The sequence below is a fragment of the Nerophis ophidion genome, linkage group LG13 (genome assembly GCF_033978795.1).
Source record: "Nerophis ophidion isolate RoL-2023_Sa linkage group LG13, RoL_Noph_v1.0, whole genome shotgun sequence".
Taxonomy (NCBI): Eukaryota; Metazoa; Chordata; class Actinopteri; order Syngnathiformes; family Syngnathidae; genus Nerophis; species Nerophis ophidion.
In genome coordinates this window covers 2,462,756-2,487,219 of record NC_084623.1, presented here as the reverse complement: position 1 = coordinate 2,487,219, position 24,464 = coordinate 2,462,756, and the positions used below count along the sequence as shown (strand labels likewise).

Sequence of the window (24,464 nt, the reverse complement as noted above, 5' to 3'; positions counted from 1 at the left end):
CCCTAGTGCTTCTTTTTAGGCCTTACTGTACTATTATTTATCTGCAGGTGTTACTGTACTATTATTATTTATCTGCAGGTGTTACTGTACTATTATTTATCTGCAGGTGTTACTGTACTATTATTATTTATCTGCAGGTGTTACTGTATTATTAATATTTGTCTGCAGGGGTTACTGTATTATTTATCGGCAGGTGTTACTGTACTATTATTATTTATCTGCAGGTGTTACTGTACTATTATTTATCTGCAGGTGTTACTGTATAATTATTATTTATCTGCAGGTGTTACTGTACTATTATTTATCTGCAGGTGTTACTGTATTATTTGTCTGCAGGTGTTACTGTACTATTATTTATCGGCAGGTGTTACTGTACTATTATTATTTATCTGCAGGTGTTACTGTACTATTGTTATTTATCTGCAGGTGTTACTGTATTATTAATATTTGTCTGCAGGTGTTACTGTATTAAAATAGTTTGTGTGCGGGTGGAGGTGTACTAGTATAGTTTGTGTGGAGGTGGTGTTAGTATAGTTTGTGTGGAGGTCTACTAGTATAGTTTGTGTGGAGGTGGTGTTAGTATAGTTTGTGCGGAGGTGGTGTTAGTATAGTTTGTGTGGAGGTCTACTAGTATAGTTTGTGTGGAGGTGGTGTTAGTATAGTTTGTGTGGAGGTGGTGTTAGTATAGTTTGTGTGGAGGTGGTGTTAGTATAGTTTGTGCGGAGGTGGTGTTAGTATAGTTTGTGTGGAGGTGGTGTTAGTATAGTTTGTGTGGAGGTGGTGTTAGTATAGTTTGTGTGGAGGTGGTGTTAGTATAGTTTGTGTGGAGGTGGTGTTAGTATAGTTTGTGTGGAGGTGGTGTTAGTATAGTTTGTGCGGAGGTGGTGTTAGTATACTTTGTGTGGAGGTGGTGTTAGTATAGTTTGTGCGGAGGTGGTGTTAGTATAGTTTGTGTGGAGGTGGTGTTAGTATAGTTTGTGTGGAGGTGGTGTTAGTATAGTTTGTGTGGAGGTCTACTAGTATAGTTTGTGTGGAGGTGGTGTTAGTATAGTTTGTGCGGAGGTGGTGTTAGTGTAGTTTGTGTGGAGGTGTACTAGTATAGTTTGTGTGGAGGTGGTGTTAGTATAGTTTGTGTGGAGGTCTACTAGTATAGTTTGTGTGGAGGTGGTGTTAGTATAGTTTGTGTGGAGGTCTACTAGTATAGTTTGTGTGGAGGTGGTGTTAGTATAGTTTGTGCGGAGGTGGTGTTAGTATAGTTTGTGTGGAGGTGGTGTTAGTATAGTTTGTGTGGAGGTGGTGTTAGTATAGTTTGTGTGGAGGTGGTGTTAGTATAGTTTGTGTGGAGGTGGTGTTGGTATAGTTTGTGTGGAGGTGGTGTTAGTATAGTTTGTGCGGAGGTGGTGTTAGTATACTTTGTGTGGAGGTGGTGTTAGTATAGTTTGTGCGGAGGTGGTGTTAGTATAGTTTGTGTGGAGGTGGTGTTAGTATAGTTTGTGTGGAGGTGGTGTTAGTATAGTTTGTGTGGAGGTGGTGTTAGTATAGTTTGTGTGGAGGTGGTGTTAGTATAGTTTGTGCGGAGGTGGTGTTAGTGTAGTTTGTGTGGAGGTGTACTAGTATAGTTTGTGTGGAGGTGGTGTTAGTATAGTTTGTGTGGAGGTGGTGTTAGTATAGTTTGTGTGGAGGTGGTGTTAGTATAGTTTGTGTGGAGGTGGTGTTAGTATAGTTTGTGTGGAGGTGGTGTTAGTATAGTTTGTGTGGAGGTCTACTAGTATAGTTTGTGTGGAGGTGGTGTTAGTATAGTTTGTGTGGAGGTGGTGTTAGTATAGTTTGTGTGGAGGTCTACTAGTATAGTTTGTGTGGAGGTGGTGTTAGTATAGTTTGTGTGGAGGTGGTGTTAGTATAGTTTGTGTGGAGGTGGTGTTAGTATAGTTTGTGTGGAGGTGGTGTTAGTATAGTTTGTGTGGAGGTGGTGTTAGTATAGTTTGTGTGGAGGTCTACTAGTATAGTTTGTGTGGAGGTGGTGTTAGTATAGTTTGTGTGGAGGTGGTGTTAGTATAGTTTGTGCGGAGGTGGTGTTAGTATACTTTGTGTGGAGGTGGTGTTAGTATAGTTTGTGCGGAGGTGGTGTTAGTATAGTTTGTGTGGAGGTGGTGTTAGTATAGTTTGTGTGGAGGTGGTGTTAGTATAGTTTGTGTGGAGGTCTACTAGTATAGTTTGTGTGGAGGTGGTGTTAGTATAGTTTGTGCGGAGGTGGTGTTAGTGTAGTTTGTGTGGAGGTGTACTAGTGTAGTTTGTGTGGAGGTGGTGTTAGTATAGTTTGTGTGGAGGTGGTGTTAGTATAGTTTGTGTGGAGGTGGTGTTAGTATAGTTTGTGTGGAGGTGGTGTTAGTATAGTTTGTGTGGAGGTCTACTAGTATAGTTTGTGTGGAGGTGGTGTTAGTATAGTTTGTGTGGAGGTCTACTAGTATAGTTTGTGTGGAGGTGGTGTTAGTATAGTTTGTGTGGAGGTCTACTAGTATAGTTTGTGTGGAGGTGGTGTTAGTATAGTTTGTGTGGAGGTGGTGTTAGTATAGTTTGTGTGGAGGTGGTGTTAGTATAGTTTGTGCGGAGGTGGTGTTAGTATAGTTTGTGCGGAGGTGGTGTTAGTATAGTTTGTGCGGAGGTGGTGTTAGTATAGTTTGTGCGGAGGTGGTGTTAGTATAGTTTGTGCGGAGGTGGTGTTAGTATAGTTTGTGCGGAGGTGGTGTTAGTATAGTTTGTGCGGAGGTGGTGTTAGTATAGTTTGTGTGGAGGTGGTGTTAGTATAGTTTGTGCGGAGGTGGTGTTAGTATAGTTTGTGTGGAGGTGGTGTTAGTATAGTTTGTGTGGAGGTGGTGTTAGTATAGTTTGTGTGGAGGTGGTGTTAGTATAGTTTGTGTGGAGGTGGTGTTAGTATAGTTTGTGCGGAGGTGGTGTTAGTATAGTTTGTGCGGAGGTGGTGTTAGTATAGTTTGTGTGGAGGTGGTGTTAGTATAGTTTGTGTGGAGGTGGTGTTAGTATAGTTTGTGCGGAGGTGGTGTTAGTATAGTTTGTGTGGAGGTGGTGTTAGTATAGTTTGTGTGGAGGTGGTGTTAGTATAGTTTGTGTGGAGGTGGTGTTAGTATAGTTTGTGCGGAGGTGGTGTTAGTATAGTTTGTGTGGAGGTGGTGTTAGTATAGTTTGTGTGGAGGTGGTGTTAGTATAGTTTGTGCGGAGGTGGTGTTAGTATAGTTTGTGTGGAGGTGGTGTTAGTATAGTTTGTGTGGAGGTCTACTAGTATAGTTTGTGCGGAGGTGGTGTTAGTATAGTTTGTGCGGAGGTGGTGTTAGTATAGTTTGTGCGGAGGTGGTGTTAGTATAGTTTGTGCGGAGGTGGTGTTAGTATAGTTTGTGTGGAGGTGGTGTTAGTATAGTTTGTGTGGAGGTCTACTAGTATAGTTTGTGCGGAGGTGGTGTTAGTATAGTTTGTGCGGAGGTGGTGTTAGTATAGTTTGTGCGGAGGTGGTGTTAGTATAGTTTGTGTGGAGGTGGTGTTAGTATAGTTTGTGTGGAGGTGGTGTTAGTATAGTTTGTGTGGAGGTCTACTAGTATAGTTTGTGCGGAGGTGGTGTTAGTATAGTTTGTGCGGAGGTGGTGTTAGTATAGTTTGTGCGGAGGTGGTGTTAGTATAGTTTGTGCGGAGGTGGTGTTAGTATAGTTTGTGCGGAGGTGGTGTTAGTATAGTTTGTGTGGAGGTGGTGTTAGTATAGTTTGTGTGCAGGCGACGGAGGAGAAGGAGGAGATGGAGGAGCTGCAGGCCTACAACCGCCGGCTGCTCCACAACATCCTGCCCAAAGACGTGGCGGCACACTTCCTGCAGCGCGAGCGTGGTAACGACGAGCTGTACTATCAGTGGTGCGAGTGCGTGGCCGTCATGTTCGCCTCCATCAGCAACTTCTCAGAGTTCTACGTGGAGCTGGAGGCCAACAACGAGGGCGTGGAATGTCTGCGCCTCCTCAACGAGATCATCGCCGACTTTGACGAGGTGAGGCCCCGCCCCCCTGCCCCTCCACGCCGGCGTCACCTCCCGTCTCTCTCAGATCATCAGCGAGGAGCGCTTCCGGCAGCTGGAGAAGATCAAAACCATCGGCTCCACCTACATGGCGGCGTCGGGCCTGAACGAGTCCACCTACGACAAGGCGGGCCGCTCGCACATCCGCGCCCTGGCCGACTACGCCATGAGGCTGATGGAGCAGATGCAGCACATCAACCAACATTCCTTCAACAACTTCAAGATGAAGATAGGTGCGCTGACTCCGCCCCCTCCTCTCCCGCCACTCGCCAACGCCCGCCTTCTCTCCTCAGGTCTCAACATGGGCCCCGTGGTTGCCGGGGTGATCGGAGCCAGGAAGCCTCAGTACGACATTTGGGGGAACACGGTCAACGTGGCAAGTCGCATGGACAGCACCGGGGTGCCCGAGAGGATCCAGGTGACCTTTCACCTCACACAACACCTCAATTAGTGTGGAGTAGTTGACGCCAGGAAGTCGTCTCCTAAAAACACTGGAATCCTCTCACCAGTTGAATGGTGTAATTAGTGGGATGAAAAGAGGTTTGTTATGGTGTCATTAGAAAGGTTGGTGAAGGTGGGGAGTCACACGGACAAGAGGACCTGGGAAGATCCAGGTGACCGCTGGGATTGTGATATCATCCAAAACAGGAATGGATAGGACAGACTTTGGGAAAGGCAGTAATACAGCATCAACCACAAAAGGAAACCCATTTATGGATTTAAGCAAAAGAGGAATACAATCTCAAGTCTTTGGCTCATCAAGTGAAAAGAATCCATCAGGGAGATAAACTGAAATATTGATTCACATCAGAATTGCGATTCTTATTCTTCCTGATTCTAAATAGATTCATTATTTCCAATAATTATTTTTTTTGGTGTTCATTTACTTTTTTACAAGAATCGTTTTTTTAGACATTCTCTCATGCAAGCAGAAGAGCTTTTTAACATGAAACCTCTTTTGAAAAAGTCTCATTATAATTACAAATATTTCATTGCAAGAATGGCTTTTGAATCAAATTGTCACCCCAGGAATCAGAGTTGAATATTTGCACTGATGGGAAGTAATACAACATCAATCACATGAGGACTGTTACTTGGGTTACTTTTATATTAATTTGCCACAATAATTGGCTATTATTTTACTGCAGGATTTTATTTAAATGCTTGAATTCAACTTTTTTGTCCTAAAACAAATTCCCGAGAAAGAAATTGTTCAATCTTTTATTTTTGTGTGAATGCAAAACATTAAACATGAACACACACATTTATAAAACTTGATTGTGACCAGGACTCAAACACACCACCATACTAACTAGTAGGGACCAAGTGCTGGTACCACGTTCTCTACCTCTGTAGGGACCAAGTGCTGGTACCACGTTCTCTACCTCTGTAGGGACCAAGTGCTGGTACCACATTCTCTACCTCTGTAGGGACCAAGTGCTGGTACCACATTCTCTACCTCTGTAGGGACCAAGTGCTGGTACCATGTTCTCTACCTCTGTAGGGACCAAGTGCTGGTACCATGTTCTCTACCTCTGTAGGGACCAAGTGCTGGTACCACGTTCTCTACCTCTGTAGGGACCAAGTGCTGGTACCACGTTCTCTACCTCTGTAGGGACCAAGTGCTGGTACCACGTTCTCTACCTCTGTAGGGACCAAGTGCTGGTACCCCTTTTTTACTTCTGTAGGGACCAAGTGCTGGTACCACGTTCTCTACCTCTGTAGGGACCAAGTGCTGGTACCATGTTCTCTACCTCTGTAGGGACCAAGTGCTGGTACCCCTTTTTTACTTCTGTAGGGACCAAGTGCTGGTACCACGTTCTCTACCTCTGTAGGGACCAAGTGCTGGTACCATGTTCTCTACCTCTGTAGGGACCAAGTGCTGGTACCATGTTCTCTACCTCTGTAGGGACCAAGTGCTGGTACCACGTTCTCTACCTCTGTAGGGACCAAGTGCTGGTACCACACTCTCTACCTCTGTAGGGACCAAGTGCTGGTACCACACTCTCTACCTCTGTAGGGACCAAGTGCTGGTACCACATTCTCTACCTCTGTAGGGACCAAGTGCTGGTACCACATTCTCTACCTCTGTAAGGACCAAGTGCTGGTACCACATTCTCTACCTCTGTAAGGACCAAGTGCTGGTACCACATTCTCTACCTCTGTAGGGACCAAGTGCTGGTACCACGTTCTCTACCTCTGTAGGGACCAAGTGCTGGTACCATGTTCTCTACCTCTGTAGGGACCAAGTGCTGGTACCATGTTCTCTACCTCTGTAGGGACCAAGTGCTGGTACCACATTCTCTACCTCTGTAGGGACCAAGTGCTGGTACCCCTTTTTTACTTCTGTAGGGACCAAGTGCTTGTACCACGTTCTCTACCTCTGTAGGGACCAAGTGCTTGTACCACGTTCTCTACCTCTGTAGGGACCAAGTGCTGGTACCACGTTCTCTACCTCTGTAGGGACCAAGTGCTGGTACCTGGTATCGACTCACATCGAAGTAAACATGTTTCTATACTTTGTTGCACGTCCAGTCGGAGCATGAGTGAGCCAGCAATGTAAAGTAATGTGCTAGCTTGATGCTAATTTACACTGGATTTGCCACAGACAGGCTACTAATTACCATTAGCGATTTTACATGGCAATACCGCCTCTAAATGTACTCATGGAAATTAAAAGGAAGATGAATGTTCTACTCAAACAGCTGGTGAGTAACAGTTCTTACAGTGTAAACACTTTGTAGGGCGCAACACAAGAGTCAGCTTGATGTAAAAAGTTACAACATAGCATAGATGTTTACACTGCCATCTAATAATGAGGCTAAAAATACAACTGGACAATGATCATTTTTAAATGTTGCATTCAATATTTTCATCAAATAATATTCAGCAAGGCACTCACTAAAGTACTGAGTATCGACTCCCAGGTACCAGGAATTGTACCCTAAGGTATTTGTGCTATCACTTCATATCAAGTCCTACATTATTAATCCTCATTTTACGGATGCTTATTGACCCAAAATGGACGCCACAGCATGTTGGAACTTGTCCTGTTCAATAAAGACTTTGCCAGGGAGCCTTGGACCAGGTGTGGGAGGGGCTGGACCAGGTGTGGGAGGGGCTGGAACAAGTGTGGGAGGGGCTGGACCAGGTGTGGGAGAGGCTGGACCAGGTGTGGGAGGGGCTGGAACAAGTGTGGGAGGGGCTGGGCCAGGTGTGGGAGGGGCTGGAACAAGTGTGGGAGGGGCTGGGCCAGGTGTGGGAGGGGCTGGAACAAGTGTGGGAGGGGCTGGGCCAGGTGTGGGAGGGGTTGGAACAAGTGTGGGAGGGGCTGGACCAGGTGTGGGAGGGGCTGGACCAGGTGTGGGAGGGGCTGGGCCAGGTGTGGGAGGGGCTGGGCCAGGTGTGGGAGGGGCTGGGCGGGGCTGGAACAAGTGTGGGAGGGGCTGGGCCAGGTGTGGGAGGGGCTGGAACAAGTGTGGGAGGGGCTGGGCCAGGTGTGGGAGGGGCTGGAACAAGTGTGTTGTCTTTTGGAAGAGGAACCAGGAGCAAAATAAAATACACTTTGTCGACATTTTTGGTGAAACATTGGCTAGGGCAGTAATACAGCATCAATCACAAGACAACTTGAGGTCCACACATCCAAACTCTCAGGAGCACATGAGGGAAGTTGACATTCTACTTTATGATGATGGTGTCTCGTCACGATCTTAAAACCTCGCATCAGTTTACGATGCAAAGTAATTCCACTCCCATGGTTTTAGGCTCCGCCCACCATGAACGTGTACTAATCCAGCCCTTCAGGGTGTCACGGGTCTGACCAAGGTCTGGGTTTGTGGAGGGAGGTAAGAAATGTTCAAGGTTTGGCACCAAGCCACGCCCACGTCACAGGACCATCGCCCGTCTGTCCCCGCCCGTGCTTTTATTTTAACCAAGATGGCCGACTTTCCTGTCTGAGACTTTTACAGATCTGTACGTGATGTGGAACAATTAGTTGACATTTTAAAGGCGGCGCTACAGAGTCCATTTCAATGTTTAAGTTGAGGAGCCAATAAAACCAAAGCAGTTTTAAATCCGTGCCCTCGGTCTTTGTCTTCTTGGACGGACCTCGGCGAGGTCTGAGGAAGGATCAGTGTTTGATGAAAAAGGGACAAAACAGGCCCCCGCAGTTCAGGGAAAGTAATACAGCATCGATCACACTTAAAAGCGTCCGTTTTGATTTCTGGAAAGGCCTTTCAAAATAAATGTTTGGTGTGCTCAGGTGACAGCAGACCTGCAGCAGGTGCTGACGTCCTACAACTACCGTCTGGAGTACCGAGGCGTGGTCACGGTCAAAGGCAAAGGAGACATGATGACTTACTTCCTCACCAGTGGGCCCTCCGCCAGCTAGCGCACATCTACGGCCGTCCTGGTCCTGGTCCTGGTCCTGGTCCTGGTCTGGAGCGACAGGAAGTAGAAGAAGCCAGCCAAACGTGGATCACGCCTGGAGACCAAAGTTTGAAGGTCTTGTGGGCTTGTGAGAGGAGTGCTAGACCCTGAACTGAGGGGCGGGGTCAGTGGGAGGAGCCTAAAGGCACTGAAAGATGCCAAGAGTTACATTTTCTAATTTTCTAAGCAGCAGATTTATATTTTGTACAAATATTTATGGTTTGGAAAGAAAAGTGAATGTTCCTCACTAAACATCTTTCACTCTGCTTCTCCTCTTCTTTATCACAGTCCTGCTTGCATTGGTTCCCACACGCCGCTCTTAACTCAAAACACTCTTATGTCAAATCAGGTGCCACATTCTTTCTAGTCTCCACTACAAGACTAGAAACAATGACACGCAGTAAGTGTATTAGGCCACGCCCACTGAGCACCACAGTGTGGTATCTAGCTTGGAGAGTGGACTTTGACATGGTCTCCTTCCTATCTGTCAAACACACCATCAGCAGCTTCTCCATATTGTCATGGATAAATGTTTTAATATTTCAACATCCTTGAAGACTAGCAGTGCTAGCAGCAAGGTAGCTAGCTACACGGATGATGTCATCCACTTCCTGGGAAACTTAGTAGGAGAAGGATTGATGTTTGTTTGGGATGCTCGAGAGTACATCAACACTCCATCTTTGACTTCCAAAACCAGCAGGGATGCTAAAAAGTGGACTTTATGCCAGAAGAATGAAGTTCTTGTTTGTAGTTAATAAACAAGCGTTAGTACAGGAGGTCCAAACTTTCTACACTGAAAAGTTGACAAATATTAAAAAACAGATTTTGATTCATTAAAATTTTGTAAGCAATTAAAGTAAAAAACCAAAACAATCTACTAAAATTCTTGGGGATCCAAAAAGGTCCCACTCTTAAGTGTTAAATCATACAATTTATTTAACTGACTTTTTGGAACAGTTTCCTCTCAAAATATATGTCAGAGTGTAATATTTGATGTGACGTCATTGGAGCCTCAAATATGTCAAGAATGACTTTGATTTTCATTCATTAATAATGTGTCCCAGCCAAAGAAGCTGCACTAAAGTGTTACAATTGTTTCATTCAACACTTTAGATCAGCTTCAGATGCACCTGTGGATATAAAGTTTGTGTGGCTTGTTTTGTGCATTTTGTGGCCCCTTTTCCATCACAACCCTGCTTTTTTAGGGCATACTTAATACTTTTCCTAGTAAATATTTAAAGTGTAATATAATATGTCAATAATTCAATATTTTGTAGCAAAATCTGTTTTTTTAAGTTCCACTAATAAAAGGGTCACAAATAAGTCAGACATTATTTTACTTTCAGGCCCGAAATTTCTAGATCAACTTCAGTTCTATTTTTTGATTAAAAGTTCTTTTTTCATGTGTTTGTTTTTTTAGGCTCTTTGTGTCAAAAAAGACTTTTATTTCACAGCAAATACTCAAAATATTAACTATTTCCTTCCAAAAATATTTTAAAGTGTATTATTTGATGTGAAGTATTTGGAGCCTAAATATGTCCATTCATAACATTGGTTTTAATTCATTAATATTTTTTGAACATTGATATTTTTAAATGTTATCAACATTGTTTCACCTGGTTGTTTATTTATTACACTTATGTTGTTGTGTTCTATAGTAGTTTTAGAATGTGGTGATTAGAAAGAGGCTGCAGGTAAGTTTCACCAGCAGGTGGCAGCAGTGAGTTGATATGCAGAGCAGCACTTCAGCCTTTTATTGCTTTTCAAAATGTCACAATTAGGTACAAGTCGGTCAGTGAACGCCTCATGAAGCTGCTGTCTGAAACAATAAGTGATGATGAGTCTGTGGGCGTTCTCTACAGTGATGGGCCGCTCAGCGATCACGTGACAAAAGCATTCACCAATAAATAATGTCAAAGGGAGACCACAACAAAAAGGTGTGCGTGAGGCAGCTTTGCATAGCTTCAACAAACCCTGAACCTTAGTCGTCAAGGAGCGTGTGTGTGTGTGTGTGTGTGTGAGAGAGACACCTGGGTGTTGCTGCTGCAAAAGTCTGAGGGCGTTGCGTTCATGGTCAGACGTTGTAGTCCGGCGCCTTGCCCAGCGGCTGCCTGAGGCGGATGCTGAGCGTCATGGCGGCGGCCACAGCCACGTGGAAGAGGATCTGCCACAGGTTCCTGAGCTGGTAGAGGTACATGTTGCACACGCACACCAGCGCCAACGCCAGGAAGGACTTCAGGTCGCGCCACAGCGAGAAGTAGGCAAACAGGAAGCACTGAAACACAGGGCTCAGACTTTTTAGGACAAAGACAGCAAAGAAGAGTATGGTCTGTGGAATAAAGTACAAATAAATCTGCAATGTTCACATGTTGCAAATAACAAGAAATGCAGACAATTGTCTAAAAGAGTTGAACCCCTTGTAAAATGTGTTGTAGTACACTTTTCCACCACCTGTGGCAGTAATTGATTGACTGAAACTTGTATTAGTAGATTGCACAGAACAGTACATATTCTGTACAATTGCCCACTAAATGGTAACACCCCAATAAGTTTTTCAACTTAATTCGGGCTCCACAACACCAAACAGAAGAAGTCTGCCACTAAAGTCAGAAGTTTCTTAAGCGCAAAAACTATGAATAGAGTGTAGAAGCTATACCTTTATTTGCACATTAATTTGATTAACATTTTAGTTAAAGGGAAATTGGACTTTTATTTGGAATTGTCTATCATTCACAATCCTTATGTAAGACAAGAACACCTTTTTCTTTCTTTGTGCATTCTAAGTCGTAAAATACAGCAAGTAGGAGGTGGCTAACAATGCAGTACACTATCCAGCCCATGAAGTCCTCTTAAAAACAACAAAAAGGTGCCAACAACACTACATTTACATGTGATAACCTGAATATTAACAAGTGTTAGCCATGTTGTTATTATTAGCGTATACGCAGAGGAACTACTTTTGTTCACAGAGAGCTAACTTGAGCTGCTGCATGGCCTCTGAATTGGTGAAAGTAAATTCTCGATGATAAATCATGCCTTCCCCCTGGATAGTAGAAGGTTGTAGACATAAACCCACAAGTTGGTCAACTTTGACATCCAACTTAGACCCGGAGTTGGCCAGAAAGACACAAAAAGAAGCTTGTTTTTTAGCCCGTTGTGAGGATGGTGATGAATTGTTGATGTAAAGGGGAAGATATAAACATCCCATCAGTCTTTATCCCAGTGAGAGCAAACATTGTACAGAGAGTGATTGCTTTATCACGATTGTATATCTTGTTTAGCACTTAGCAATACTGCTACATGATGCTTAGTGTTTGACTAAAGCTGCATCTGTTTAGCTTGTAAATCGTGTAGATCATCCTCCTTATATTCAGGCTAAAAAAATAGAGGTTTCTGGTTCATAATTTGTGCCAAAGTAGTCTTTGTTGTCGCTCCTCAAGTCTGCCATGATTAGTAGTCTTCTTCTTGTTGAAGGGAAAGTGAACGTTGTGATGCTTCTATGACAATATAACATCAAATGATCAAACTATGTAAATATGACATGTTCTTATGAATGTTACTAGATACTACATACCGTGCATACTTAGTGTGTATATAAAACATTGGAGGTTTTTTTAGAGCGCTTGAAAGACAGAATAGAGCAACTCCCTTAAGCTCCATTGTTAGCTGACTTTTGCTAACCTATTATTGACAATTTAGAATGCATAACAAACATGTGTTCTTGTCATATGTAAGGATTGTGAATGACAGACAAACATTCCAAAAAGTGCAGTTGCTATTTAAGACTTGATGAGATTTGGACAGCCTTGAGGACATTTTACATTGGGTGCAAGACTTTTAGGGAGGCGGCAGGTGGTGTGATGATTGATGTGTTAGAGTGTGATGCCAGCTGACCTGGTAGAGACAGGCAGCGGTGCCCAGGAAGAAGGCCATCACGTAGCTGAAGTCCTCCTCCTGGTTCTGCACATGCAAGGATTGATTAAAAAATGTGAGACAGGTCGCGGGACACCAGGAGGACGTCACCTGCAGGACACTCTCGATGGCGTGGACCCCTCGCAACAAGTTGAGACCCCCGCACAGGACACTCAGCACACAGGACACCACACCTGGCAAGGTGAGCGGCTCCAACGTCTGAGTGGGGGCTGAGAGGGATGGTAATGATGGCATTAATGAACTCAATCTTCTTCTGACTTCTTGGATTATGTGCATGAATTAAAGGTGAAACTCACTAATGATGGCATTAATGAACTCAATCTTCTTCTGACTTCTGGGATTATGTGCATGAATTAAAGGTGAAACTCACTAATGATCCATTAATAAACTCAATCTTCTTCTGACTTGTTGGATAATGTGTATTACCTGATAATGCAACCAGTGTGCTGTGTTATTGTCTTGAAGACACTAATAACAGATGTGTTATAAAGTTAAAGTAGCAATGACTGTCACACACACACACACACACACACACACACACACACAAAGTGTAGTGAAATTACTCTCTGTGTTTGACCCATCACCCTTGTTCACTCCCTGGGAGGTGAGGGGAGCAGTGAGCAGCAGCAGTGGCTGCGCTCAGGAATGATTATGGTGATTTAACGCCCAATTCCAACCCTTGACGCTGCGTGCCAAGCAGGGAGGTCATGGCTCCCATTTTTCTAATCTTTGGTATGACCGGGCCAGGGTTTGAACTCACGACCTACCCATGTCAGGGCAGACAGTCTAACCACAAGGCCCCTGAGCATGTGTCTTCTAGCCTTTCCACTGGCAGTTGTGCAAATGAAATGACAGTGTCATGTTAACAGCCACGTGTAGCTTGCTGTTCATTGTGACAATGGTGTGACGTTGAGGACAACCAACAAGAGTTATGACGAGCTCTCTCACCGATGCCCTTGTACTTGGAGGACAGGCGCGGCGACAAGCCGTTGATGGCGTGCAGGTCGTCGGCGGTCAGCGGATAAGGCGGCCGCAGTTTGATCTCAGTCTGCATGTCGGCCAGGTTGATCTTGGTGGAGAGCGAGCGAGGACTGTTGTAGCGCTGCTTGGTCTTCTGGATGAAGGTGTCTGACGTGAGACCACAGCACAACAACAGGATCTCCTTGGCGTGGGTCCAGAGGCGGGTGTGATGCGGGCGGCGTACGACACTCACCGAACTCGATGAAGGAGTACGGCCGCACGGCGCCGACCACCCGCCTGCTGTCGTAGGTGACGATGAACTCCTTCTGCAGCTCGTCCAGGAAGCAGAAGGCCAGCACGTTGGGGTAGCTTGAGGAGCACACCATCATGTAGCCCACGCCCAGAGCGCTGCTGAAACTGACACACAAAAATCACGCCCTTAAAATGTTTCCACGCAAACACAGGCAAGCACAATTGGCCATTCTGGGCTGCAACAGTCACTAAAAAGCGTGCTCTAAGACAGGGTGTCCAAACCTGTTCTACAGAGGGCCACACTGAAAGATCAAAGCACGTTGTTTTATTTTCAAAACCAATGCAGTACACAGATTTTTTTTTTCCACCTTTAGGGCTCCCCTTAAATTTGGTCCCGGCGACCCACAATGGTCTTAGTAAAAAATTTTTAAAAAAGGAATCTTTTTTTTTGTTATTATTCCACTTGAAATTTCCAGATCAACCAGTCGATATAAAGTTTATTTCTTTTAAATTAATGCTCTTTTCCTCAAAACTCTGTTTTTAATGGCAAAAAAACACAAAATATGCAATATTTTTGACCCCCAAAAGTTTTCCAAGTGGAATATTTAATTTGAAATAATTGGAGCCTTACATCGGTCAATTATTCATAACCAGATTGCTTTTAATTACTTTTTGAGCAATGGCAGTTTAAAAAAAATACATTTCCTGGGGATTCAAAAGGGTCCAACTCATTAAAGTGTTAAAAATAAGTCCTACATTATTTTCTTTTTCCACTTTAAACTCATAAATCTTTAGACCTATCTGTCGATTACAAGTTGTTTCTATTTTTTCATTATTTTGTTTGTTTGTTTGATGCCCTTTTATGTTAAAGAAAACTATGTTTTTTGTGAAAACAAACAACAAAAAATGCAATATTTTCTCCCAAAAATGTTTTAAAGTGGAATATTTTAGGTGAATTAATTGAATGTCAATAATTCATAAGATTAATTTTGTTTCATTATTACTTGAGCAATTAAATTAAAGCCTGCATGGCAATATGTGTTATTCGAGTTAACATTGCAACATTTTCTCACTGCTCTTTTGTTCCACTTTTATAGTTTATTTTTAAGGTATTAAAAAAATTAGCTGCAGGCCGCAATTTCCTCCCGGGCCTCACTTCGGCGACCTCTGGTTTATGCTTTCCAGGACAAAAAAAGAAAAAAACACGGCCACCTACAGAATCATTAGAAAGTTCTTACTTGACATTGTAGAGGCCGCACCTCAGGGTGCAGCGGTCGGGAAACAGGCCCAGCTTCTTGGAGAGACCTTTGAGGTGTCTCTTGGTCTCCTGCAGGTCTTTGTCCTGCTCGTAGTCCGTGGACGCCGACAGCGGCAGGCCGTCCACGACCCGAATCACTGAGGCAAACAGCACCGAGGCCATCTCAGAGACGTCTTGACACGCCACAGAACCTATGAAGAGATCCATTTTGAAATAATTACAATATTTAAACCAAACAAACACTTGTTTTAACCATTTAAATAACGGCGAAAGCGGTAGGAAATGGATGGACGGGTTATACTGAATTTGAGACGTCAAGACCATGGACAGCTTCTCCAGTGCAGTCTTTTTCAACCTTTTCTGAGCCAAGACACATTGTATTCATTGAAAACATCCCCAGGCACACAACCAGGAGAAATCAATGAAAAATGAAACTCAGCAGCCAATATTGACAATAAAAAGTGGTTTTCGCAATTGTAGGATATGAATTGAAACCATAACCAAGCATGCTTCACTATAACACTTGTCTCAAAGTAGGTGTACTATCACCACCTGTCACATCATTATTTGCTGGTGTTTTAGTTCTTGTCTTTCGCTCCTATTTCGGTGGCTTTTCCTGTTTTGTTGGTATTTTCCTGTAGCAGTTTCATGTCTTCCTTGAGCGCTATTCCCTGCACCTGCTTTGTTTTGGCAATCAAGAATATTTCAGTTGTGCAGACGCTATCCTTCTTTGTGGGGACATTGTTGATTGTCATGTCATGTTCGGATGTACATGGTGGACGCCGTCTTTGCTCCACAGTAAGTCTTTGCTTTCGTCCCGCATTCTGTCTTTGTTTACTTTGCAGCAAGTTCAGTTTTAGTTTTGTTTTGCATCGCCTTCCCTAAGCTTCAATGCCTTTTCTTAGCTGGAACTTGCCTTTTGTTTAATTTTGGCTTAAGAGTTGGATATCTTTTTACCTGCACGCTGCTTCCCGCATATTGTGATCACGACAAACCATGTTTCCGACATCTGCAAAGCAATTAGCTACCTGCTGTCACCCACTGATTTGGGACAGTATCACACGGTTACTCTGCCAGTCACCCAACAACGGCACATTATTTGCGGATTATAATTACTGGTTTGCAAAAAACATTTTTAACCCAATTAGGTGAAATGACATCATCTTCCACGGCACAACAGACTGTAGCTGCCAGTATGCCGCGGCACAGTGGTTGAGAACCACTGCTCTAGTGAATGACTGCCTCTTCATCGCCAGTAACCAAACCAAGAGGATTGTTTCAACGTCCTATTTTTTAATCAAAACCATTATTTTGACCGGTGAAATAAACAAAAACTGCAAGCAAGTTGAGACGAGAACAAGAATAAAACAGTAGCGTTCATTTAGGACGGCGACAAAATAGTCACTCGCTACGTTATTAATATGAAATAAAATACGAAGGCGTGTAGTTGAAGCTTTTGTTTCCAGTAGAAGTTGAATATTTGAAGTGAGTGTAATGTTTTAAAGCATAGAAACGCAGACGCTCTGACACGTTAGCCACTTAGCAGCTAATCACAGGCTAACGTTAGCATGCTAAGGAAGTAAACCGAGCTGGCTGCTTGCTACAAGCTAACGTGGAGAAAAACAAAAGTTTGGCTTGCATTGACGACCTTGAGCGACGAAGCAGCATCCTTCAGAAGCAGATGTTTGAAGTGCGTCGAGGCGGGCAAATGTCAGCCATAGATGCAATCAAAGCTGCTGTTTACGTGGCTCGTTCGCTACGCATTGTGGGAAAACAACATGTGACGTCGGCAATTGGAAACGATAGTTTAAAATAATACACGAACAAACTTCTGGAAAAAAATGCAATTATTGGGATGGATTTGGATTTTGAAGCAGGTTAAAACACTCTACATAAGAAAAAAACTCACACAATGCAGCAATGTAACATAGTGTAACGACCTGCTGGGTCTATGTTGTGTTTAGGTGTGGGTGAAGCCCAGAGTTCCCATGCTCATGAACGTACCACACCTTCGTGGTGATTGGCCGAGAGGGGGGAAGTGTGGTTAGTTTTTTTTTGTTTTCTTGAACAACTGAACACAAAAACAAAATATACAAACAATTCAATGCATACTGTAAAGAAAAATGAAAATATGTGACATTGAATAAAGGTTGGAAATAAACTTTGACCATGAATTTTACGATGAATTGATTAACGTGGACCCCGACTTAAACAAGTTGAAAAACTTTTCGGGGTACTACCAATTAGTGGTCAAGTGTACAGAATATGTACTGTACTGTGCAATCTACTCATAAAAGTTTCAGTCAATCAATCATAGACATTCACAGGGTTGAGCAATCAACATATTTATACAAAGAAAAATGTAGTAAGAGACAATAAAAAAAAAATAGAAAAATAATTTCAATTCCTCCAATGAAACTATCAATTAAGGGTTATTTTATTTGTTTTTTTATTTAATATGTTATTTTACCCTTTTCCAATATTGTATTGATTTAAAATCATTAATCCAATGGAGAATTTGGGTTTCACTTTCAGAAATCGATTTATAGCTTGCAACTTGTAATATTAATAACCATGTACTGTTTTTGATAATATAACAAATTCAATGTATTATTTTATGAATGGGGACATCTGTATTGATTGAGACTTTTATTAGTAGATTGCACAGTACAGAACATATTCCGTACAATTGACCACTATATCTTTGTCTTTCAATCTCCAATCTCTTTCCAAAATAAATATACAGTATCACATTCCAAAAATAAATTATTTAACCTTTTTATAGCAGTGACTGTCAAACTTGTTTCGCCAAGTACCAAATCAGAAAACACTTGGCTCTCCAAGAACCACCGTATTGAGGAGCATTAGAATAAGGTCGTGTAATAGGCCTACGTATTCATTAAAAATAAGGCAGAGGTTTTATTTAACAAGCATATTGAATATATTTGGCCACCGTAACATTACACACAGTTTGAACAGTAACACTTTTGATTGATTGATTGATTGATTGAAACTTTTATTATTAGATTGCACAGTACAGTACATCCATCCATCCATCATCTTCTGCTTATCCGAGGTCGGGTCGCGGAGGCAACAGCCTAAGCAGGGAAACCCAGACTTCCCTCTCCCCAGCCACTTCGTCTAGCTCTTCCCGGGGGATCCCGAGGCGTTCCCAGGCCAGCCGGGAGACATAGTACATATTCTGTACAATTGACCACTAAATGGTAACACCCCAATAAGTTTTTCAACTTGTTTAAGTCGGGGTCCACGTTAATCAATTCATGATTCACTGTGTTTGACTATAGGAGAAAAAAAAATCACTTAACTTTAATTAGGTGATTGGTCCTGTGTATTTAATTAGAACCTCGGCTCATTTGGTCAAAGTTTCTTGGACGAGTTTGCTAAAGTGCAACCCTATACCATGAATTGATTAACGTGGACTCCGACTTAAACATGTTGAAAAACTTATTGGGGTGTTACCATTTAGTGGTCAAGTGTACGGAATATGTACTGTACTGTGCAATCTACTAATAAAAGTTTCCATCAATCAATCAATCAATCAATCAATCAATCAATCAATCAATCAATCAATCAATCAATCAATCAATCAATCAATCAATCAACCCTGACTTTAGCCTAAAAATGGTCAACTGCAACCAAAAAGGCAGACTTCCTGTTTCTTTTACATTATAGGTTGTTGAGACTTTTCCGTGCGTCCTATCATGACAGACGTCTCCATCCATTTTCTTGACAATATGTGAATCTGGTAGCGGGGCTAATTATTTCTCATTTTTAGGGGGGCGCTATTGAGTCAGTTTGAACATTTCCTGTCCAAGCACACACAAATATTTCATTTGTTGCTGAACATTTGGTGAGTTTTGTGTGATTTAAGGGCTTCATAAATGCGATTAGAGTGTGAGGATAATATAACACAAATCAATTTCAATAGGGCCCTAAAAATGTTGGAATGGAGTCTGTTTTAGCAGAAGTTTCCAAATAAAAATTTAAAAGATAATTTGACTTGGTGTTGTTTGCTATACAATAGTACGTTTTCTCCAGTTGTTTACACTAATGATTCTTATTCCTAAATTCAAAATTGTTAAACATATTTGGAAGTTAGGATTAGGTTAAAAATGAGGGTTTGGGATGGGTCCTAGGGCAGGGGTCACCAGCCTTTTTTGAAACCAAGAGCTACTTCTTGGGTACTGATTACTGCAAAGGGCTACCAGTTTGATACACACTTCAATAAATTGGCAGAAATAGCAAATTTGCTCAATTTACCTTTAATATATATATATATATATATATATATATATATATATATATATATATATATATATATATGTATATATATATATATATATATATATATATATATATATATATACATTTTATATATACATATATACATACATCTTACATTTTTTTTCCTTTACGGAATATTTTTTGTAGAGAGTAAATGATGAAAAAAAACACTTAATTGAACGGTTTAAAGGTAAAAAAAATTGAATAAAATTTTGAAACTTAGTTTATCTTCAATTTCGACTCTTTAAAATTAAAAATTCAACCGAAAAAAAGAAGAGAAAAACTAGCTAATTCGAATCTCTTTGAAAAAATGTAAAAAATAATTTATGGAACATCATTAGTAATTTTAATGACATGTTTTAAATAGGTTAAAATCCAATCTGCATTTTTTTTTAGAATATATAACAAATTGGACCAAGCTATATTTCTAACAAAGGCAAATTATTATTTCTTCTAGATTTTCCAGAACAAAAATTTTGAAATAAATTCAAAAGACTTTGAAATAAGATTAAAATTTGATTCTAAAGATTTTCTAGATTTGCCAGAATATTTTTTTTGAATTTTAATCATAGTTTGAAGAAATATTTCACAAATATTCTTCGTCAAAAAAACAGAAGCTAAAATTTAGAACAGGCCAGCGGGCGCCTCATCTGGTCCTTACGGGCGCCTCATCTGGTCCTTACGGGCGCCTCATCTTGTCCTTACGGGCTACCTGGTGCCCGCGGGCACTGCATTGGTGACCCCTGGGCTAGGGTCACAAAAACATGGAAACATCCATCCATCCATTTTCTACTGCTTATTCCCTTTGGGGTTGCGCGGGGTGCTGGTACCTATCTCAGCTACAATTAGGCGGAAGGCGGGGTACACCCTGGACAAGTTGCCCCCTCATCACAGGGCCAACACACATAGACAACATTCACATTCACACACTAGGGCCAATTTAGTTTTACCAATCAACCTATCCCCAGGTGCATGTCTCTGGAAGTGGGAGGAAGCCGGAGTACCCGGAGGGAACCCACTCAGTCACGGGGAGAATATGCAAACTCCACACGAAAGATCCCGAGCCTGGGATTGAACCCAGGACTACTCAGGGCCTTTGTATTGTGAGGCAGACACACTAACCTCTCCTCCACCGTGCTGCCCCAATTTATATATATATATATATATATATATATATATATATATATATATATATATATATATATATATATATATATATATATGGAATATTTGGCCTGTAATTTTTATTTTAGCTGTAAAAGTGTCATAGAGTCTGCTGTATGTGCTTGGAGCGATGTTGGGTAGTTACCAATGGCAAAAAAGCACCTACACGCAGAAAACAAAGCGTTTCACTGGAAAAACCGTGACGTGAGCTCAATAGACTACGTTTCCCAGAAGAACTTGCGCACCCACCGACAAACCGCCGCCTGCGCATGCGTGTCTAGACGTGGCAACGCAGCGGCATCATGGCGTCACGGAGCAGCAACTGGAGTCGGATGCGGGAAGGCAAAATGCTCCTTTTGCTCCTCCTGGTGAGCTTTTTGCGGCTCTTTGACAAAAACACTCGCTGCTTTTATCACCTTCTTCTCCCGCCTAGCGGCTTTGGCCGCCCGTGTTGCTGTAGCGTGTGGACGAATCCCGCCTAAATCTTATCTTGCCTTGCTAGCAAACTTGCCAACTTGCTGCTTAAGTCGTGGTGTTAGGTTCTGTTTTGTGCTGTTTTGTGCTGTGGTCTAGTGGTGTTCTGTTCTGTGGGGTGGTATTGTGGTGTGTTGTGTGGTGTGGTGTGTTGTGTGGTGTGGTGTGGTGTGTTGTGTGGTGTGGTATTGTGGTGTGTTGTGTGGTATTGTGGTGTGTTGTGTGGTATTGTGGTGTGTTGTGTTGTGTGGTGTGTTGTGTGGTATTGTGGTATTGTGGTGTGTTGTGTGGTATTGTGGTCTGGTATTGTGGTGTGTTGTGTTGTGTGGTGTGGTATGGTGGTGTGTTGTGTGGTGTGGTGTGTTGTGTGGTATTGTGGTGTGTTGTGTGGTATTGTGGTCTGGTATTGTGGTGTGTTGTGTTGTGTGGTGTGGTATGGTGGTGTGTTGTGTGGTGTGGTGTGTTGTGTGGTATTGTGGTGTGGTGGTGTTGTGTGGTGTGGTATTGTGGTGTGTTGTGTGGTGTGGTATTGTGGTGTGTTGTGTTGTGTGGTATTGTGGTGTGGTGGTGTTGTGTGGTGTGGTATTGTGGTGTGTTGTGTGGTGTGGTATTGTGGTGTGTTGTGTGGTGTGGTATTGTGGTGTGTTGTGTGGTGTGGTATTGTGGTGTGGTGTGTTGTGTTGTGTGGTATTGTGGTGTGGTGGTGTTGTGTTGTGTGGTGTGGTATTGTGGTGTGGTGTGTTGTGTGGTGTGTTGTGTGGTATTGTGGTGTGGTGGTGTTGTGTTGTGTTGTGTGGTATGGTGGTGTTGTGTGGTATGGTATTGTGTTGTGTGGTGTGGTATTGTGTTGTGTTCTATGGTGTTGTGTGGTGTGGCATTGTGTTGTGTGGTGTGGTATTGTGTTGTATTCTATGGTGTTGTGTGGTATTGTGGTGTGTTGTGTGGTATTGTGGTCTGGTATTGTGGTGTGTTGTGTTGTGTGGTGTGGTATGGTGGTGTGTTGTGTGGTGTGGTGTGTTGTGTGGTATTGTGGTGTGGTGGTGTTGTGTGGTGTGGTATTGTGGTGTGTTGTGTGGTGTGGTATTGTGGTGTGTTGTGTTGTGTGGTATTGTGGTGTGGTGGTGTTGTGTGGTGTGGTATTGTGGTGTGTTGTGTGGTGTGGTATTGTGGTGTGTTGTGTGGTGTGGTATTGTGGTGTGGTGTGTTGTGTTGTGTGGTATTGTGGTGTGGTGGTGTTGTGTTGTGTGGTGTGGTATTGTGGTGTGGTGTGTTGTGTGGTGTGTTGTGTGGTATTGTGGTGTGGTGGTGTTGTGTTGTGTTGTGTGGTATGGTGGTGTTGTGTGGTATGGTATTGTGTTGTGTGGTGTGGTATTGTGTTGTGTTCTATGGTGTTGTGTGGTGTGGTATTGTGTTGTGTGGTGTGGTATTGTGTTGTGTTCTATGGTGTTGTGTGGTGTGGTATTGTGTTGTGTGGTGTGGTATTGTGTTGTATTCTATGGTGTTGTGTGGTGTGGTATTGTGTTTTGTGGTGGTATTATGTGGTAGTGGTGTGTTGTTGTGTGGTGTGGTATCGACACAACCACACACATTTTATGTGCTACTAACACTAGCAACCAGTTGGTCTTTGGTCAGGCTTTCATGTTTGATGACTACAAAGTCAGTGATGTCTTTATGACTAGCAGCTTTTACTTTGATGTAATATACATCCAGTATTTGCTAGAAGGTTCCACTTACATCTTTCACTTGACTATCAGCACATTTCAATTGACTTGCAAAGTGCCAATGAAAAATGTAAACATGATTACTTGCTGCTCAATCAAAGGTGTCCAATGTATGGCACTGGTCCCATTTGCAGCCCATTTAGACTTAGACAAACTTTATTGATCCACAAGTGAAATTGTTCCACACAGTAACCTGAATAAGTTGCAATGTTTACTCCAATAACACAAGGCTGCCATGCAGACTGTTTATTAAAACCGTCATTGCTCAAAAAAAAAAAAATGAATCAAAATCAATGTTGCTATGAGTTGTTGACCTATTTAAGGCTCCAATTACTTCACATTGGAGGGAAATAGTGCATATTCGCCACAAAAAACAAGGTTTTGACAAAAAGGGCATAAGAAATATACTCAATTTAATGTCAACAGATAGTCACAAAGTTGATCTGGAGCGTCCGCAAGTTTTGACTTTGGGACCAATAAAATATCTTTGAGGGCCAAAAGCCGACTGCATGTAAAGTAACACACACACACACACGCATATATATATATATATATATATATATATATATATATATATATATATATGTATTTGTGTGTACAGTGGTGTCGGCTTTTGGCCCTAAAAATCTAATAATCCAAAACAGCTGCCCATGAAAATTGTTTAATAAGGCTATAATACGTTTATATTCACTGTTACAATGACATCATTAGGATGGGACCCTCAATAAAAAATGTTACTCGTACGTCACAGTTGCATGTATCGTGTGTGTGTGTGTGTGTGTGTGTGTGTTTGTGGCTGACACGACACACATTCATTCTCTTCCTTTTATTGGCAGCCTTCTGCAAACAAAGGCAGTCCAAGGGTTTGTGTGTATTACGTGTGTGTGTGTTTGTGTGTGTTAGATGCTAGACTTCACATCAGGTATTGTGTGAGGGAGGATCAGCTAAAGTGCAGAATGCTCATTAGTGGTCAGAAGGCAAGCACTGATTAAACTCAGTTTGTTCCCTGGGATCGAGACATTTCTCTACCAACATCTGCTTTTGATGAAGCACATTAGTCACAGCGGAGGCTGCAGGCGGCAGCTCAACACCTGCTGCCTGCTCCCAGCACCTAAGCACCTTACCTGGCAGACCGAAAGGTGTGCTCAAGCGTCTGTCACCTTCTTGTCAGCGCTCTCATTTACTGCTCCCACTTTGCCCTGTGACACACCACTGCAGCTGTCACCTGTTGTCTACCTGAGCGGCAGACACCTCACCTTTTGGAAGCGCCATTTTTTTCATTTTTACATGTCGTCATGGTGACGGTTAGTCCTAACGCACCCAAACTAAGCATCGCAAAGTATAGTCGAAATCTGGATATATATATATATATATATATATATATATATATATATATATATAAAAAATTAGGGATGTAACGGTACACAACAATTTCGGTTCGGTACGTACTTTTTTGGTTATTTATTTACCAAATTTGTAAACAATGGCTTTATCCTTTTAACATTGGGAACACTATAATAATCCTGCCCACGTTAATTAACATTAAACTGCCTCATATTGTTGTTCAGATTAAATAAAATGACAAAACTTTTCTTCCACGCATAAAAAGTGCTACATTAAACAGTTTCAAGTCAACTCATCATGCTTAATTTATCACAACATTTGGGAAGCTTGTTGTTGATTTTTATTATGTAAATGTTATATATTTATCAACATGTGATAGCAGGGACCATTCAAAGCTCTTCTGTCCATTAAACACAAACACACACACACACCACAAAATGAGCTAATGTTACGCTAAAAGCCAATTAGCCTTCACCTCAAGCCAGAACTGCGAGCAAGCTGAGGTGTAGTTTTAAGTTTCTAGAAGGTCAACGGGCTCATAGTTATGTTACTAGTAG

At 42.2% G+C, this 24,464-nt stretch overlaps 3 protein-coding genes across 6 annotated transcripts in view; 2 read left to right on the top strand and 1 right to left on the bottom strand.

Annotated features, from left to right (window-relative positions):
- adcy5 (adenylate cyclase 5) overlaps nucleotides 1-8,762 on the top strand; it is a 42,523-nt gene extending 33,761 nt beyond the window's left edge. The window contains exons 18-21 of one of the 2 annotated variants that reach the window (XR_009809219.1): nucleotides 3,778-3,886; nucleotides 3,948-4,041; nucleotides 4,097-4,301; nucleotides 4,362-4,491. Coding sequence is in view for 1 of the 2 variants with exons in the window: in XM_061918186.1 (XP_061774170.1) it covers nucleotides 3,778-4,041; nucleotides 4,097-4,301; nucleotides 4,362-4,491; nucleotides 8,335-8,458 (723 nt within the window). In the remaining variant the exon portion in view is untranslated. Of the gene's footprint in view, nucleotides 1-3,777; nucleotides 4,042-4,096; nucleotides 4,302-4,361; nucleotides 4,492-8,334 lie in introns of those variants that run through there. The other variant, XM_061918186.1, reaches the window with a different exon arrangement.
- sec22a (SEC22 homolog A, vesicle trafficking protein) lies at nucleotides 5,274-16,703 on the bottom strand. Of its 3 annotated transcripts, XM_061918188.1 has the most exons (8): nucleotides 16,548-16,703; nucleotides 14,880-15,090; nucleotides 13,643-13,806; nucleotides 13,378-13,557; nucleotides 12,520-12,638; nucleotides 12,391-12,456; nucleotides 10,527-10,771; nucleotides 5,274-8,644 (listed from the first exon to the last, which is right to left on the bottom strand). In XM_061918188.1, the coding sequence occupies exons 2-7, from the start codon at nucleotides 15,059-15,061 to the stop codon at nucleotides 10,571-10,573; spliced, it is 912 nt and encodes a 303-aa protein (XP_061774172.1). In that variant the 5' UTR covers nucleotides 15,062-15,090; nucleotides 16,548-16,703; the 3' UTR covers nucleotides 5,274-8,644; nucleotides 10,527-10,570. The 3 variants fall into 3 exon arrangements, with proteins under 3 accessions (XP_061774172.1, XP_061774171.1, XP_061774173.1); XM_061918187.1 differs by lacking the exon at nucleotides 5,274-8,644 and having other exon boundaries at nucleotides 10,222-10,771; XM_061918189.1 differs by lacking the exons at nucleotides 5,274-8,644; nucleotides 10,527-10,771 and adding an exon at nucleotides 11,134-11,993.
- Nucleotides 16,704-20,578: 3,875 nt separating this feature from the next.
- The window catches only part of pdia5 (protein disulfide isomerase family A, member 5), a 56,540-nt gene continuing 52,654 nt past the window's right edge, over nucleotides 20,579-24,464 (top strand). The window contains exon 1 of the mRNA XM_061918185.1: nucleotides 20,579-20,736. Within this exon, the coding sequence (XP_061774169.1) occupies nucleotides 20,671-20,736 (66 nt within the window). The 5' untranslated portion in view covers nucleotides 20,579-20,670. The remainder of the gene's footprint in view (nucleotides 20,737-24,464) is intronic.

Bases quoted from the DNA above. Each gene is read 5' to 3' on its own strand.
- sec22a (XM_061918188.1), bottom strand. From the start codon at position 15,061: ATGGCCTCGGTGCTGTTTGCCTCAGTGATTCGGGTCGTGGACGGCCTG. The intron at 13,807-14,879 runs GTAAGAACTTTC...TTTGTGTGTCAG, and splicing joins TGCGGCCTCTACAATGTCAA to TTTCAGCAGCGCTCTGGGCG. The intron at 10,772-12,390 runs GTCAGCTGGCAT...CCTGTGTTTCAG, and splicing joins CCGCTGCCTGTCTCTACCAG to TGCTTCCTGTTTGCCTACTT.